General features: G+C 35.3%; 2 protein-coding genes across 4 annotated transcripts in view; one reads left to right on the plus strand and one right to left on the minus strand.

Annotated features, from left to right (window-relative positions):
* Positions 1-258: 258 nt before the first annotated feature.
* LOC123317113 overlaps positions 259-17247 on the minus strand; it is a 104894-nt gene continuing 87905 nt past the window's right edge. For all 3 annotated transcript variants that reach the window (XM_044903491.1, XM_044903493.1, XM_044903494.1), the window contains 6 exons: positions 16857-17128; positions 5982-6294; positions 5614-5880; positions 2463-2627; positions 2222-2354; positions 259-2143 (listed from right to left, as the gene is read on the minus strand). In XM_044903491.1, the coding sequence (XP_044759426.1) occupies positions 837-2143; positions 2222-2354; positions 2463-2627; positions 5614-5880; positions 5982-6294; positions 16857-17128 (2457 nt within the window). In that variant the 3' untranslated portion in view covers positions 259-836. The remainder of the gene's footprint in view (positions 2144-2221; positions 2355-2462; positions 2628-5613; positions 5881-5981; positions 6295-16856; positions 17129-17247) is intronic.
* Positions 7935-9276, plus strand: LOC123317114. The gene is made up of 2 exons (XM_044903495.1): positions 7935-8114; positions 8176-9276. The coding sequence occupies exon 2, from the start codon at positions 8182-8184 to the stop codon at positions 9130-9132; it is 951 nt and encodes a 316-aa protein (XP_044759430.1). The 5' UTR covers positions 7935-8114; positions 8176-8181; the 3' UTR covers positions 9133-9276.

The raw sequence follows: 17247 nt of genomic DNA on the forward strand, positions 1-17247 counted from the left end.
TCAAAAATAGAATCTTTCCAATCACAAAATAATTTTGTCAAGCATTTCTTCGTAAGAAGAGATGCTCAATAGTATCACCCAAAAACCTGTACCTAAATAAAATTAAAAAATTTACAAAATTTTACAGGAGGGCACTTTACCAGCAATAAGAACTTTTTTCATTCATGTAATTCGTCATGTTATTATATTTCATTAATATTGCACACTTTTTCACTTATCGATAAAATTGAAGAATACATGATCGGCCGACCGACCAATTTCTTCTTATAAAAAATCTGGACAAAAGCATTCGGAGAGATCCATCAAAGTCGAAATAGTTTTCAGTGGATTACACAAAAATTTTCTCGATATGAAACCAGTTTTTACAAATTGTATAGTAATAGGTAGATATTATTCGTGAAATACCTACCTAATGTCCTAAATTGTTGATTATGAAATTTCTTATTATTTGAATTGTAAAGTATATGGTGTTTTCAATGAACAAAATGAAGATATGAATAACCTCATAAATTTGGGCCATCTTAATGAAGATGGCACAATCATTCATCTCCAATGGAAGATGAATGCATGTAGTTTCCATCTAGTTCTTATTCTCAGGAAGAAAGAAGATAGAGGAAGGTGAAATAAAATATAATAATTTAAAAATCATTTCTTCGAATGCTTTGCATTCAGAAATTTCATGATTCTAAGTTAACTAATTGAGTAAATAAATAAAAAAACAGATTCATATATTTTAAAATACAACACTACTCAAATGACGCAAAATCATTGTTAAAAAGTAACTAAAATTTATATACACTTTCAAGGAGATGATGAAACAGAATATAGATGAAAATTCAGTACAATCCAGATGGTAAATCAGTGACCCTTCCACTGCAATTTTTACCAACAGACGTAAAAATCGGTAAGCTATCTCTTGTCGACCTACTCTCTTTCCTGCTTATATTGCTGTTGTAAGTTTTACCTGAGTATAAACCAGCATTATTGTGGCCCCTATTTATCAGGAAAGCTGAATTGGAATTGGTGCTGAGTTTTTCTTGTACTCTAGGAAAATAATATGGAATTTCGAATTGATCCTTTGGGGAGGGCAAGAACATTTTCTGTTTTTCTTCTGAGTAGCTATTTACTCTGCTTCTGAATTGTTTCGGGGGATTTACAAAAACATGTGAAATACTCCTGGATATGGACGTTGCATTTCCAGAATCACTTTTTGTCCTTGAAGCCGCGTATTTCGAAGTTCTAGGATCTGTTACCACTATGTCCACCATGGTATCGAGTCCATCGTCTATGCGGTCCAAACTCTTAGATCTCATCCTATGACTTTCAAAGTCGTCGTGGTTGAAATTGTTCTTTTGACAACTGACAGTTATATGTGTGCCCGATAATACAGCTGAACTTATGTTATCACTAGAGACTTCAAAGTTTGGAATATGCCTAGGAGACCTGCCCCTCTTCAAACTGCTCGAGGAGTCTGTTCTTTTCATTTTGGTCTGCTGATATGGGTGGATATAAGCTTCTTCCACATCATGATCGATCTTCCTAGCTTGAGGGAGTATAACTGGTGGTTGTCTGTCAATGTTACTTATCCGCCATCTGTAGTTACTCAACGAAGAATTTGTGTCGTCATCGCTGGTATATGCGTTTCCGAAAAATAAGCCTTTTTTATTTATATTTTCATATTCGTACTCTTCGTTGGATGGTAGGTACAAATGAACTAGACTCTTCGTTTTTCTTGATTGATCAGTATTGTGGTCCTTCTGGTCGTTGATGATTGAAAAATCATCCAACGGTGGAGGTTTAACCTCGAGTTGCATCTTTCCAGCAACTTGCGCTTCTTCCATCTTCTTCCTCTTATGCTCCCTTTTGTGCTCCTTGCTCTTCTGCTCTTTTATGCAATTTTGTGATTCGGCATCATTGATAATATTCTGAAACTCCTCCATAACTTCTTCTATGGTGGTTTCTTCCTCATCGTAGATGGTCATAGCTTCCTCCTTCTGTGGTGTTGGTAGACTACATTGTAAGGTACAACACTGAGTCCTGTATAGATCGTAGCTGGCTTGTTTTTGATCAATAGTATCTCCTTCGGGGGAAGAACTCCTTTCCGAAGATGATATACCCTCGTCATCTGTTTTTGACATGTCACCTGGAACAAACCCATAAAATAATATACAGACGTACTACGTGAGTGGTATGAGAAGACTTCTTCTTAATTGTATCTCACCTTTGTGGCTGAAGAAGTCTTTGTGGAGATTCTCGCTGGATCTGTACGTATTCATTTCGGATTGGAGCTCTTTACAACGGTCCTTCAAACACTTCTCTAGAGATGTCAGAATTGTTTTCTCCTCTTGCAGTATCTGAAAAAAATCAGTAATAATGATGATATCCCACGTATGAACCTATACAGAAGTTGAATGAATTTGGCATCTTTTCTATTGCCCATGCTCGATTTCAATAATACTCACTTGAACTTTTCTTTCTAGTAATAGTATCTTATCTCTCAGAGAATCATTCTCCTTTTCTGCCGATTCTGCTCGAATTGTGAGGGTCTCAACGTCTACGAAGTTCCTCTCCCAGTGTTGAAGTTCTTCGAAGATTTTATCGGTTATGTCAGAGTTGCCCACTATGTTCTGCAAAGTTATCATTCAGATGATGAAAAGTATTCACTATGACGAAAATTAAGATATTCGTGAAATATCTGAATGAAAAATATATTGGTGAAAAGTTCATGGAACATTTCAATTCTTCGCCTGCTTCATGAGTATATAGCGTGAAAAAGAGTACAGAATGTGAGGCTGAAGTGGAATATGATTTATCTATTTAATGTAATCTGATCAGACTGAATGATAGAAGAGACAAGTTCAAATCGGAGTTTTCTACTTTCTAAAACTCCTTATTTGCCTTTTAAGCCCGTTTGCAACAGCCGAAAATTCTTTAGAAAATTTACTCGAGATTTCATGCGCCGTGAATTCTACACCGTTACATACGCACTTTCGGTAGAATTCTCCGTTCAGTTGCATACAAAATAATCTCTGCCGTTTTCTTATCAAAATTTGGTAGAGAATTCTCGGCTGTTACAAACTGGCTTTAGATAATTTTAGATTTTCTACCTAACAAATACATAATATACAGTGGCACGCCACTGACTGTATTCAACTATGAGCAAATTTGATCTCTTGAATTTTTTTAGTCCGACGCACGGGTTTCATCATCTTAAAAAATAAAATGTACGCATGTCTCTGCATGGTGATATTGTCATATGTATGTATTAAGGATATTGTTATGATCATGCTGAGAAACGGTTTTTATTATTTTGCGGAAAGCGTGAATCGGATTGAGAAAACTCAAGTGATCAACTTTGGTAAGGAATGATTGGAAATTTCAAATATAATTTTTATTTCGGGAAGAATCTGTGGCGTACCATCAATGTCTGCTAAAATAGATAGGTCAAATTATGTACGAACATTAAAATATTTGAAGTGGTATTGTAGATATTGATGATGAATGATTTATTTTTGAAAACTTTATCACCCTGTATCTCGAAAGGTAAGAAGTTTAGGACATATGTTCATATGAAGTTTTTTTCTTAAAATGGGCCCAAAAACCACCCCCATAAGTATTGACACTCAATTAGAAAACATCCTGTATAATGACTGCACAGTTTCTGTATTGATAATTCTGCATTAAAAAATGCAGTATTTGAAATACAGTTAGTTACTCTAGTCCAGTTGCAGGAAAGTCCATTGAAATTCATTGCCAAAATATGGTTTATATCCATTGAAATTGAAATTTTCTGATTTGCAAACTCTATATATATAGTTACTGCACAATGACTGCTGCATACAAACTGCAGCTTACAGTACAGTTCTTTCAGAACGACTGCTGCATTCAAAGTGCAGCTTACTGTACAGTAGTACAGTTTTTGGACAGTGACTGCTTCATTTAAAGTGCAGCTTGCTCTACAGTTTTTGCACAGTAACTACTGCATTTAATGTACAGCCTGCTGTACAGTTTCTGCACATTACTGCTGCATTTGAAGTGCAGATTGCTGTACAATGATTGCAATACCATCGCTGTACATGAAGTGCAGCTTTTACTTTGTAGACTAGACTGTAGGAGTCTTGAAGAATTGAGTTTTCCTGTATATTTTTAATAAAATTGTGGATGATAGAGTTTGGTTCCATCCATAATAATAAAAAGAAGAGGAATATTTATAGTACACTGATATACCTTAAAGCAAGATCAAATAACTCAAGGGCCTACGTTGATTAATGAAGAACATACATGGATAAGGATAACACAATGGAATATCCCTGATATATAAATAATTCGTAACATCTTGATGTGTTCCGACTTCAGTTGATCATGTTTTTTCCTTCATTACATACATGGAAGTTTAAAGAGTCATTGCCATACATCAGTGAAATCACCACAGATGGACCAGTTGTTACACTTTCGTGCCATCGCAATTATGAAAAGTGCGTGTTAGCGAGAAACATGACTTCAACTCGGCTCCTGAAGTCACGAACAGTTAAATTCCTACTTCTCGATGAAACATGACTGGTTAAATCCATTCGAGTCAATCGATCATGGATATCGTGACTTTCAGATGTTGGATGTTTTTATAGAATCGCATTAAAGCACACCTCAGTGAGAAGTTTACTGAGTTTCAATATAGGATAATGCCGCGGAAAAAAAAACAGTAATGGCTAGAGATTGAGGAAAGTGGATCGGATTAATAACGTAACATACCTAGTGCCAAGAAAATGTAAAGTATGGCAGGAACAAATTCACCATTATATTTAATGGTTCTCCTACAAAGAAATTATTCTTAATTTCTTATCGTTCTGAAGTAAAATAAGTGGTATTCGAGTTTCAGTACGTCTATTTCTTTGGCACACCTATCTATAGTGACCGAACTGCTTAATGATCAATTTATTCACCTCCTTTTGTAGTTATTCAGAAATCAGAAGGTTTCCTTTTTTTATGTAAAAATGAGGTTGTCCTACATATTCTGTAAAGCAGTATTTGCTGGATGAAATGTAGAAATTGCGAGTTCTGGCAATAGAGTCCACTGTCAAGTACTCGTAAAAAAATGAAAAATAAAAAAATAACCCTCGATCAAAATTTGTTCATTTTGTTTTTTGGTCCCCAGTTTCTGAAATGTTTGTAACGATAGCAAAAAATAAATATACGTCAGTATAGTAAAAGTGAAAACACAAGAATGTTCGGAAAAACGAGCCAAAAAATTAACGTGATTTAGATTGCCTAAGGAAGATTAATCTATCAGTATAGACAGACCATAATGAAACAATACAATTTTTATGTCACCCCCAAGACTCATTTTAATGTCTGGCAATTTGATCTAGACTTTTTCTTATTCTCATCTTTCTCTTCATTATAGAGCCTGCAGATGACCTATCAGTAAGGTCAAAGTATATGCTGATATGCTAATTACCAATCAAACTTAGAGTTGACATTGAAATTGCATTGTTTGTATTAAAATATTTCAACTCCATGATTTGAATTCAAATTCGACATTCAATTATGACAGGAACTGAACTATGGAACACAATCAAATTCAAGACCTATATTCTAAAACTATTCATTGCTCACTTTTTTTATAGTAGCGATGTCAAAGCCTGCTTGCTCGAGCTCCGCCTGGATATACAGTCTCTTTTGCGATGTGGGTGCTGAGGCTAAAAACGAATTTATGAATTTCATTCCGGCCACAAGCAATTCCCCTTGAGCTCCAGTTGAATTTAAGATGCCGACCAAAAAGCGAAATCTCACTGGTTCTCCAAAACGCAACCTTAAAGTTGATAACGCTTCAGAAACTGCAGAGTGACCATTGAAAGATTGCTCACAAACTTTAGCCAAAAGCTGTAAAAAAACAAATGTTTAGGTGTCATCAATATCTTAAAAACAAGAGCGAAGTTTTTGTTGAAGCTATTGAACAAAATTAATTATCAAAACGTAGGTACCTGCAGCGCTAAAATTCTCGATTTATTCACATTGCTCATTATACATATGGCTAAAGTGAATAATCCAGCAGAAGATGAAGTTAGTTTTCTAGTGGCATCCGAGTATCTGGTGCAGCAGCTCCATAAGCACTGGAGACATGACAGTTCGTCCAACAAGGCGCGCCTTTGAATCGCTGGAGGAACTTTGCCAGTGGTATGATTCGACCCTGGAAATGCCTGTGGATTCGTGGACTGGCTTAACTGTACAGCTCGTAGAAGATCGAGAAGAAGGTTTATACCATCGAGTGGTTCTGAGACGAATTCTTGAGTGAAGCTGAAAAATATAATGAAACCCTTGATCATATAGGTAATTGTTCGAATCGACCATTGAAATTTTCATTCCTACTGGTAATATCGAACTGAAATTCAACATACGTATCTTCAATTCGAAACTATGTTCGATTTTGAGGTTTGGTTCGATAATTCAACAGTTTTTGAGGAATTATCATTATATACCATTGTTTTATACATTTTGATTTCATAGGTTTTGTACCTCAACTCTGGTTATTTTTATAATAATATTAATAGTAATAATATAATACAACGATGTATGAATTAATCAAATCGTGCATTTCATACCGAATTTATAACCATTGCAAAAGGAATAACATCGTTGCCATGCAACAGAAAGGATGCACCAAAGACAGCCGACGATGCAAAGGACAACGTATAATAGATTCAGTTATTTGTAATCGAATTTTCTCTAACCGAAGGAATCTTTACGCTCGCGCTGTATACATAGACTACAAAAAAGCTCTTTAAAATTTACGAGGTAGATACCAATATTGTTAAGTTCCTGGAAACCGCCATGTCAACCTGGCGTACTAGTCTTCAAATGAAAACAGCAGATGGCTCTATCACAACTGAATATATTCCAATAAGACGCGGTATTTTCCAAGGAGATTCGTTCAGCCCTCTGTGGTTCTGCATGGTCTTGAATCCCTCGTCTCATAGATTGAATTCTACTGACTAAGGATTTGCCATCAAGAGCGGCAGTAGAACTATGATGAAACTGAATCATCTCCTTAACATGGACGATTTGAAACTCTTTGCATCTACTAAAAAACAAATACAACAGATGCTGAAAATGTATGAAGGATACTCGGAAGATATCAAAATGAAGTTTGGACTGAAAAAATATTGATTTCTAAACACAACAGGAGGCAAAATACAAGATGGTACATTCAAACTCAAAGAAGGAACAGAAATTGAAGCATTAAAGGAAGAAAATACGTACAAGTATCTAGGCATAAAACAGGCAAGAAAATTCAACCAGAGCCAGATGAAGAAAGAATTAACGGAGTAATTCAGACGAGTAATGAGAACTGGTTTTAACTCAAGAATCTGATCAAAGCGTTTAATACCTACGCTTGCTCAGCACTGAACTACTCCTTCGGTATCATCTCTTGGACCACACCGATTTAGCAGCCTTACAGAGAAAAATAAGCACAATGCTGACAAAACCTCATAAACATCACCCCAAAAGCTTCAATAGAATGGACAGAGCTGCCACGACACCTTGGGGTTAGATAAATTGTTGATTTGTCCAACCGTTTGTCTCAGGGAATTGGAGGACACTCTGCAGAAAGCAAAATACAGAAACTGATTGACAAACCTTTGCATGGAAGGCACCAGAACGAGGTCAACTATGATTACGACATATCTGCGTCGAACTAGTGGTTGATTTCCGGAAGGTTGTTTCCTGAGACAGAGGACTTCATCCTCGCCATCCAGGATTAGGAAACTGCCCATCTCAATTAAACATTAAATTCAGCATCCTAAGCTCCTTTGAAATTGCTTGATAACTATGAAACATTGCGAAAATCTTGGATGAGACAATATCATTACAAAGTGATAGAGAGCGAAAGTTCAGAAATCAAGATACATATTTTTTTTTTCTGAAAACATTAAAAGCGAAGTCGTTACATTTCATATTTTCGAATGTCAAAACATCATGTCAGTTTTTCCTCGGAAATTTTATATTGATGTAAAACGAAGAATACAATCTTCAGCGGTCTATTGATTGCAGATATACACGAAAAATCAAAAACAAATACTTTTACTTGTAACCTGACAGTTTGAAAGCTTCAACAGGTAAAAATATGATTGCTCGTAACGTTTTTCTCGAATATCTTTGAATATTGGCGTTTTCCAGATCAGGATGGCTTGCGCACCTTGTGGCGATGCTCCGCCATGTCTTCCTGTGGTAGCAGATACCATGCCAAAAACAGTGGTCAATCCATGTCAACCTCATCAATGCAACGGACCAGACTGTTGTAATGTTTGTGTGCCAATGGTTACACCAGCGCTCCCCGTACCTCCAAGACCTCGAAAGTTGTGCAAATACATTCAACCACCAAGGCCAAAATCCTATGCACCTGAGAGAACTTTCATACCTCCGATAGCGAAAATGGAGGATAACACAATATACAGAAAATCCTATTTGCCGAACGAGGGAGGTAGACCTTGCGCCATATTACCCGAGAACAATCTTTGTGTTGGAGAAGGAAAGATATCAGACAATACTGTTCACAAGATGTCTTTTCTGCCCCATTGCCAGAAGCCACCAACACCGATTATACCCTGCTCCCACAAACTTCTTGGTGAAGGCCCGATGCAAGATTTGACCACCCAAAAGCACGACTACGTGCCAAAGCCATTCTCGAAGCCATGTCTGATAATTCCCCCTTTAAGTTTATATGGAAGTGACTGTCCGTTGAGTGATAAAACTGTCAATCGTTTGTCTTATATGCCTGTCGATCCATGTAAAGTCAAAGTCTCCCCGATTTATCCCATTGATGGCCTGGAGAAACCCTGCGGAAGGATGAGTGATAAGACTATCCATAGCATGTCCTTCCAAGCCTGGCAACCACCAGAACCGATACCGACACCATGGGCGCTCAAAGCGCCATATCAACCGCCAGTCCAGAGAATGGAAGACAACACTGTAAATCGTATGAGTTATGTTCCTCCAGGACAGTACGTGGAATGTGCTCCAGATGACCCAGATTGCGTAGAATGTCCAGATCCTTGTAACGAACAGGACCCTAATCATTTCAGGAAAGATCCGAACTGCAGAGCTGCTTGCTGCTGTCCTAGAGCGGCTTGTTGAGACTATTGAAGAATTTTATCCGCTGGGAAGTAATATTCCGTTTTACTTGTTCTTTCTATACAATCCATGTTTGTAGAAATTATCGAAGTATCTTTTATGGCGATTGTTTCTATGGATACATGCACAATATACCATTTTATTGAATATTATTGACTCATTCATTAAATCTTGAAAATATAAAGTGATTCTCAGAACACCCAGTAAAACATGATGTGCGACATTTTTGATATTTCTGAAGAGATGAGAAAATAATTGATTTATCGACTTCGTTTCTTTTCTGTTATCAGGAAATAATTTTTCCTGAAAGGATAATGCTCAGTATTCAACATTGATATCAGTAAAATTATAAAAAATTATCTTCCCTTCTTCTCAAGTTCATCTTCTTCAGGTTCATCAGTTTTCGATATCTTATAGAATAGAGTTGAAATAGTTCACATGATTAGGATTCAATTTTGACATATTCAACATGACCTCTGAACTTTAATTATTCTTTTATTTGCACAGAAGTGTAAACAGGAATTCTGGATCTTTAGTATGCTATAACATATGAATAGGCAATTCAAGAAAATGTATTCAGTTTCCTACGAAAATTATATCCTTGATGGTTGATGAAACCATCAAGGTGCAGTGCAACATCTTGCAGCTTCCAAATCAAAGAATAATGGATACCCAGTTTCATCTGGGTTAGGTACATTAGGAGATGTCCTACCAGATGAAACTGGGTATCCATTATTCTTTGATTTGAAAGCTGCAAGATGTTGCACTGCAGTCAAATGTTTTCCATGGATCAAGAAAATAATGTCTACTCTGCAGTTAGCTCAGCCTTCTTGGGATTTTGAGAGTTTATGTCGTTCAGTGTGTTTTTCACATTTCGATTATTTTCTCTCAGTTTTTTAACCTTAGTGATTTCACTATGCAGTTATCATCAAAATTTTCATTGAAAAAAAATAACCCTAATCTGATAACCAACGAACAGCACAAAAGGATAGACAGGGATGCAAATCACTGGGGGACTCGTAAAAGTGATTTATCTCTTCTTACACACAAAAAAAATGCCTCGTTATGGTAGGATTTCCAGGATGGGAAGAAACATCAGTTAACAATATACAGGGTGAGTCTTTGATTCGTACAAATATTTTAACACTTCTTGAGGTCAAAATAAACACTTTTTTTTCAGTAGCATCCTGATAAAAAGGTTAAAGCCATTTTAAGTTTTCATAATAATCTATGCCACACCTGGAGAAACAAAATTTCCTTCAGAATAACAAGGTAAATATATGACACTACACATCTCTGTAGTGGATCTTTTAAACAGAGTTGTATTCAGCAAAAATTTTTCAATTTTACAGATAAGTTTTAATTTTTGAACATTGAATTATCCAAAAAGGGCGCATTATACGAGAAAAAATAATACTTTTATTTTACAAAATGTTCAAATATTCATTAGACAGCGTCCAACTTAGTTTCAAGAGTTGGTTTCTTTGAATTTTTGGTATTTTTGTGGTATGTAATGGTCATATTGAGAAATCTGGAAGACTTGGGTGATATCTTGTGTTCGAAATAGATTAATCAAATAAATAAAAACTATATCCCGAAAATCATTTCATTCAATGAAACCGTTTGTGAGATTGAACTTAAAATAACATTTTTTTATTATTTTTCAACAGCCTGTATCTTTTAAACCGAGCCGATTGGGAAAAATTGCTACTGAAAAAAATGTTTCTTTTGTCCTCAGTAATCTACTATTGAAATATTTGTAAGAGTCAAGGACTCACCATGCATTACGGACGCAAAAAAAACCCAACAAAGTCACTGAAACTTGTATCTTACATTTCACAATGAAATTGTATACCTAGATGTTATATACTGAAATATTAATGGGGTAACAAGTGTGTCACGATTTATTGGTCCAACAAGAATTGGGGAATGTATGTTCCAAATTTTTAGAATTCAAAATTCCAATGCAATGGCTATTTTGCTCCAGTTGAGCGATACCAATTACATCTGCACTGACTGTTCTATCATGCCTATATATTGAACAGTCTAAGCTCTAAGCTCATTGCATGAAAAAAACCAATATTTTTAACTAGACCTTCAATGTATATTTTAAAGGGACCCAAATCTGTTGATTCGAAATATTTAATTCTTTTCTTATTATCTGGAAAGATATTTTTGTTTTGGTTCTCGTATATTTTATTCGTTTGGGGTAGGGCTAGAAAATGACATTGTATATAAAGTTTTATCAGAAATTTGATTAACTCTAGGGCTGTGATACTCATTCATTATATTTTTTTGTGTGATGAAATATTAGGAATCAGTTTATTCCTCAAAGGAACGATGTCTTTATCGAGTAAAAAATTCAAAGATCGAATGAATGGGTCGTCGAAAAATTATTATCCTGAAGTGTTTTTCGATTTCGATATTCATCCAACCTAGAAAAACTTCCCCAATTCAAATTGTCCATAATACACAATGAATGCGCTCTTGTATCAATATCTTTTAAACAAAAAAATCTCGAATGCTATGTGTTATTAGTTATACATCATTTTCGCGTCGGTTTCAGATAAGTTGTACAACGTCTTTATGCTTTCGCACATTATTGGCAAGTGAAATCTGACTGCAAATCTAATAATACCCACGCACTCAGTACTCGCATTGAAATTATTCGATACACATCTCACACATTCGAGGACTTGAGGAAGTAGCTTTGAACCCAAGGGGATAAAAGCTCAGTTTGAAAAATTCGAAAAAGCATTAGATATTTGCGATCACCAAAATATTCATTTTGATTAAAAACAAAGTACCTAAACAATGAGATCGTGTTTTTATTCAACTTGAAATTTGACATATATCATTCAAGCCAAAACGATCAATTTCTGAGGGGCAGGATGCATCCATCCGGCTGGAAAATTTCACACTGACAATGACAATTGTCCAGAAAGTGAGACAAGAATAATACATTTCGAGGGCCTTCGTATACATGGAAAAGCTTTCAAAGAGCACTGTGTACTAGAGCACTAGCATAGTTAGGTAGTAAAGGTAAGAGAATTAAATAACAGGTGCTAAACAACCGAGGAAATGAATAGTAATCTATTACCGATGATGACATTATTGTAACAGTCCATGGCAGTAGATCCTCATTTCCAGTAGAAATTATAACAAATACTTTACATTGAACTTCTGCAATAGGGTTAATGGAGCAATGATAAAAACACTAAGAGCATCGATTTTTTTATAGCTATCTATACGATTCCAAGATAAGTAGGTATATGAGATGGAAGCTTATTTAAATAGTGAGTATAAAGTAACGCACATAATTCATGGTCGATTTATATTTTAAATAGCGCTTTATATCAAATTGAGGATTGTGTCGTGCATCTTATAAGATGGATGGAAGGTACTTGGGTGTTTATAAACAGCAACATTAACTTTTTGTGCCACAAATGCATGGACTTCTTGTTCCTGAGGAAGATTTGGTCATTGATGAGGTGCTTCGTTTATTTTAGGAATGAAATGGCTAATCTCACTGAATTCGAATTTTTACTGCTTCTTATGTATTTTATGCGACATACCTACACTTTATTATTTCATGTTTTTTAAGTTTTATCAAAAACATGAATTTTTCTTGTAGTATCAATTATCATAAACGCAAATGAAAATTACAAAAATTAATGAACATGTAATTGAAACTTCCTTTCATCTTTTTTAAAACAAAACCTATCAATGACCAAAATATTATCCTTAACAACAAAATGTCTATACATTCCTTGCACGAGAAGTTAGGGTTACTATGAATTTTGAGCAGACTTCTATTCACGCTGAATAAGAAAGAAATGAACATGAGAACCAGTACCTAATGCTAAAGAACTATTGAAGATGTTCTTGACACTGGCTAGTTCACTTTCAATTCATGACTTTTTTGTGCGTCTGCTTCTAGGAACGTTATCATTTTTCCCGAATGTTTGTTAGTTATTTTCGAATTTTGAACCGAAAATGTCCTCAACAGATATGATTGAACTGATGCATACAACATTGTGAGAATCAATCGTCTGTTTTTTAAAAACCAATCAACAAATTTCTCAAGAAAATCTATAATATTATTTTAGAACCAAATACCAATTTCCAACACGAAAATTTATTTTCTGGGGGCCAAGCAGCGTTGGAAGAGTTCATTACCTGAATGGGTTACGACCTAAATCATCAATACAAAGAAGCTTTCCAAAAGTTTTTTCGAATTCACTATTTCCTTTTAATTTCTGGCTCTTTTATGAGAGATTCTACTTGAGATAAATTGGTTGGAGGTAACTAAGTGCTCACAGCCACAAATATGCTAATACTTACTACATGGCAGTTTCGTACTTCGTCAAAGTATATTTTGCCAGTGGCATGAGCATAAAATCATTTCATGCTTCCATCAATCCAAGTGATGGAAGTAAGTACCACGAAGCAGTAACAAGAGATCAGATAAGTGAGGCCAAGAAACAGAACTAACAGAAGCATATCAATCCCGATCAGGATGGCATCGTTAACATTCTTCCTGGAGGAAGAAGCAGCCCACAAATCTGCCTGAAAAACCTGAATCCGTATATCCCAAGCGATCGCAATAAAAACAAACTGTTACCCATGCTCTCGAGGTTATTGCCACAGTGAGAAATTTTAATTCAGATTCCCCGAAATTCTTAATCAGATTATGAACCTGTACTCATATTACTCAAGATCCAAGCCCGACTGACAGTGTTTCCTGCTTTCGGAATGAATGGAGCACTTAATTGCTTTTCGTATGAAATGCGGAGATGGTCGTTTGAATTCATTTGCATCACTTAACTGGTTCTTTTCGTATTGAATTCCATATCGGAAATATAACTTCCAGATCGCTGGTATATTTTGATATCAATCTTGAGTTCCCCTCATTATCTGATTGCTGCTTTTGCATCCTGATTCGACTTTTTAGCGTTATGCTGCAATTAATATAAGTGTGCTCCACGAAAACAAAGTCTTAGAGAGGAAATGAATCAGCAATTCGATATCTGTTAAGATCAAGACTTCTGTATGATACAATCATCGAAAGAATACTATTTGCATCGAGAATTCGAGAAATCAAAGCCTATGTACGAAATGGTGACAATTTGTCACTTTTTTATGACAGGATAATCCTATCCTTGTAATTGCTTTTTTTTGTCAGAAGGAAGTATTTATCGACAGAGAACAATAGAACAGTGAATCATTCAAAGAAATGATGGTCAAAGACTTATTAGATAAAGGGAGATGAAAGTCTCTGCCGTCCATAAAAATATCAATAGAAGCAGGGGATTTCTTCTTACCCAATGTTTTGAGTATTGAAAATCATTGGAAATTCCAAACAAGCGATACAATTTTTGTAAATAAAAAGTTGTTAATACACGTTATTGCTTGTTTACATCGAGGAACGGTGAATATTTTGGTGTTCCACTAAGAGTTCTCATAAAAAACATATCTTAATTTGTTGAGAATATCTTCATCTATCTCGTGATTATTGAGAAAGCTTTGTCAAGTCTTCATTATTTGCATCTTTCGAGCAAATTTTCGATTACGACTTTCTTGTGAAGATATCAGTTTTTACTATTTTCCACGATGAAATGAACGTTTAGGCAATGCTTAAGGACATATACCGGGTGGCCCACCCCAGACGCGGCGCTCATTTTGAGGGAGTAAAAAAAGATATTTTGAAAATCTCTTCTTGTGGTGTGTGTAGGGTGTTCAAAAGCACAATTTGAAATTATTGTCATATAAAGGGGTATATACAGGGCCTTTGAAAACAAAGATATAGACCAAAGTTACAATTTTTCAAATGTAACACTATGTATTTGAACTCAAAAATGAAATGGCAAGCTCAAATAATGATGATTATCTTCAGACCACTTTATACCTTAGAAGGACCATTTACGAGATAATGGCGAAAATGGTTTAATAGTTTTGAATTAAAAATCGAAAATTGCTCAGAAACTATCAGGTTTAGATGTAGAAAAATTTTATGAAGATAGTTTCGAAATTAATTTTTACGTTCAACGAGATATAGAAATACCGGGTGTGCCATTTGAAATAAGAAAGTTTTCGACAACTATTTGTAGTTGATGTTTGAAAATTAATTATGATCACTCTGTATATTCCAGAGTTGAAATTTTCTTTTATATGTAGCAATAGTCAACTTGTCTACTCGAAAAAATTCTGTCTGTATCGCTGGCGTAACTAGTTCATTAGTTGCTATTTAGAAAAACTTCATATTTTCGATTTTGCGCCGTTATCTCGTAAAGGGTACTTCTGAGCTATGAAGTTATCTGAAGAAACTCATCATAACTTGAGCTTGCCTTTTCATTTTTGAGGTCAAATATAGGGTGTTACATTTAAAAAAGTATAACTTTGGTCTATATCTTTGTTTTCGAACACCTTGTATATATGACAATAATTTTAGATTGTGCTTTGGGACATCCTACACATTCTACAAGAAAAATTTTCAAAATATCTTCATTTACTCCCTCAAGCACCGTGTCTGGGGTGGGCAACCCGGTATATATCTCGTCCTTATAGCATGGCAAAGTATTCGTACATTTCAAATACCTAAGTTAGGTGAATTAACTACCCTGGATATATAACCTTAAAATGAAGTAATTCACACAAAAAACAAATCTGGTTCCCCCAGAGAGGACTTTTTCTACCTATTAAGTTGATATACATATGAATTTCGATAATATTCACACAAAATAGTCGGAATTTTTTCATAAATACTAATAGTTCATGACATTTATTGACCTGAAATTGATTATAATCAACACACTTGAATCCAGTTTCGATAACCAATCTTCAAAATTGAGGAAAAACAACTATAAACTGCGAAAAAAGGATATATTTGACGAGAATCTCAAAATAGCTCCAAAAAATGATAATAACTGCATTTAGTTCGATCTGTCATCACCATGTCGCTTCAATCTACAATTGATTTCCCAATTACTTGCAGATATAATTCTGCTTAAGTATTGTGCTTCTGGCTTGAAGAATGCGTTTGGGTTCTTTTTGTGCTCTGGGATTCTCGAGCTCGAGCACTTTTTGAAAGCAGTTACTCCGAACACTTCATCTAAAGTCTTAATACTTTGTAATTCCAACGATCTCCGAGCACTTCTTGGTGCTACTACGAAGCCTTCACGAAATCTTGTCGAAATACGAATTTTCCACTTCAAGTTCATGGAGGAAGAAGCTATTTATATGGACTAGGTAAATTAAGAATCTGAATGAGTCGGTCCTATGAAGCAAAAATGGCAGATTCAAAGCTGTGGGGGACTGAATTCTTTTCTCAATAGTTCGAAAAATACCAATACAATCGAATTGCAATTAAAGTTGTGAAGTACCGATCCGAATACGTTTGCAGAAATTCTCGTTCATCGAACCTTATCTTCTGAATAGATTGAAGAAGTCCCCATTTTGTGATTAACACAACATAATTCAAGATCGGCTGGCCAGTTACCATAAAAAACATTAAATGTCTGGAAAATTCGATCAAGTCAATGAAGAAGTAAATTTCTTTTCTAAATTAGATATTTGTATATGCGGTGTACAAATTCATTTCCTGATATTATTTCTGTCACATCAGAGTTCAGGTAGGTACAAGTGATTTCGGATTTCTCTCTTCGAGAAATAATAGGTACTGAGTGAGAACAATAAAATTGTACTCATAATATGAAATGCAACCTCACCTTGGATATGCCAAGCGCAAATCCGATTTGAGCTTGTTCAGAAGTTCTGAAACTGTCCCGAACTGCCTGAGTGTCATCTCAGATCCTGATGATATCAACATTGGGTTCCTGTAGTCCCTGAAAGAATGGCCGACTGTTCTAGTTCCATCAGGATCCACAGCTGCCGGGTTTGAATAAAGTGAAACGCCACACCCATTCATCGATTTCTTACCCCATTTTTTGAGCGACAACGCATAATCTTCAGGGTTATAGATTGGTGGTCGTTGCTTTTCCTGTAAGAAAAATAATCAGTGAAAAATCTGAGGCTCCTGAAACATTTTCATTTCCAAATCTACAACCAAAAATTCGTCAAATTGAGTAATAACACGGTTTTGACTCTTGAACGTAAATG

Source organism: Coccinella septempunctata, chromosome 7 (assembly GCF_907165205.1).
Source record: "Coccinella septempunctata chromosome 7, icCocSept1.1, whole genome shotgun sequence".
Lineage (NCBI taxonomy): Eukaryota > Metazoa > Arthropoda > Insecta > Coleoptera > Coccinellidae > Coccinella > Coccinella septempunctata.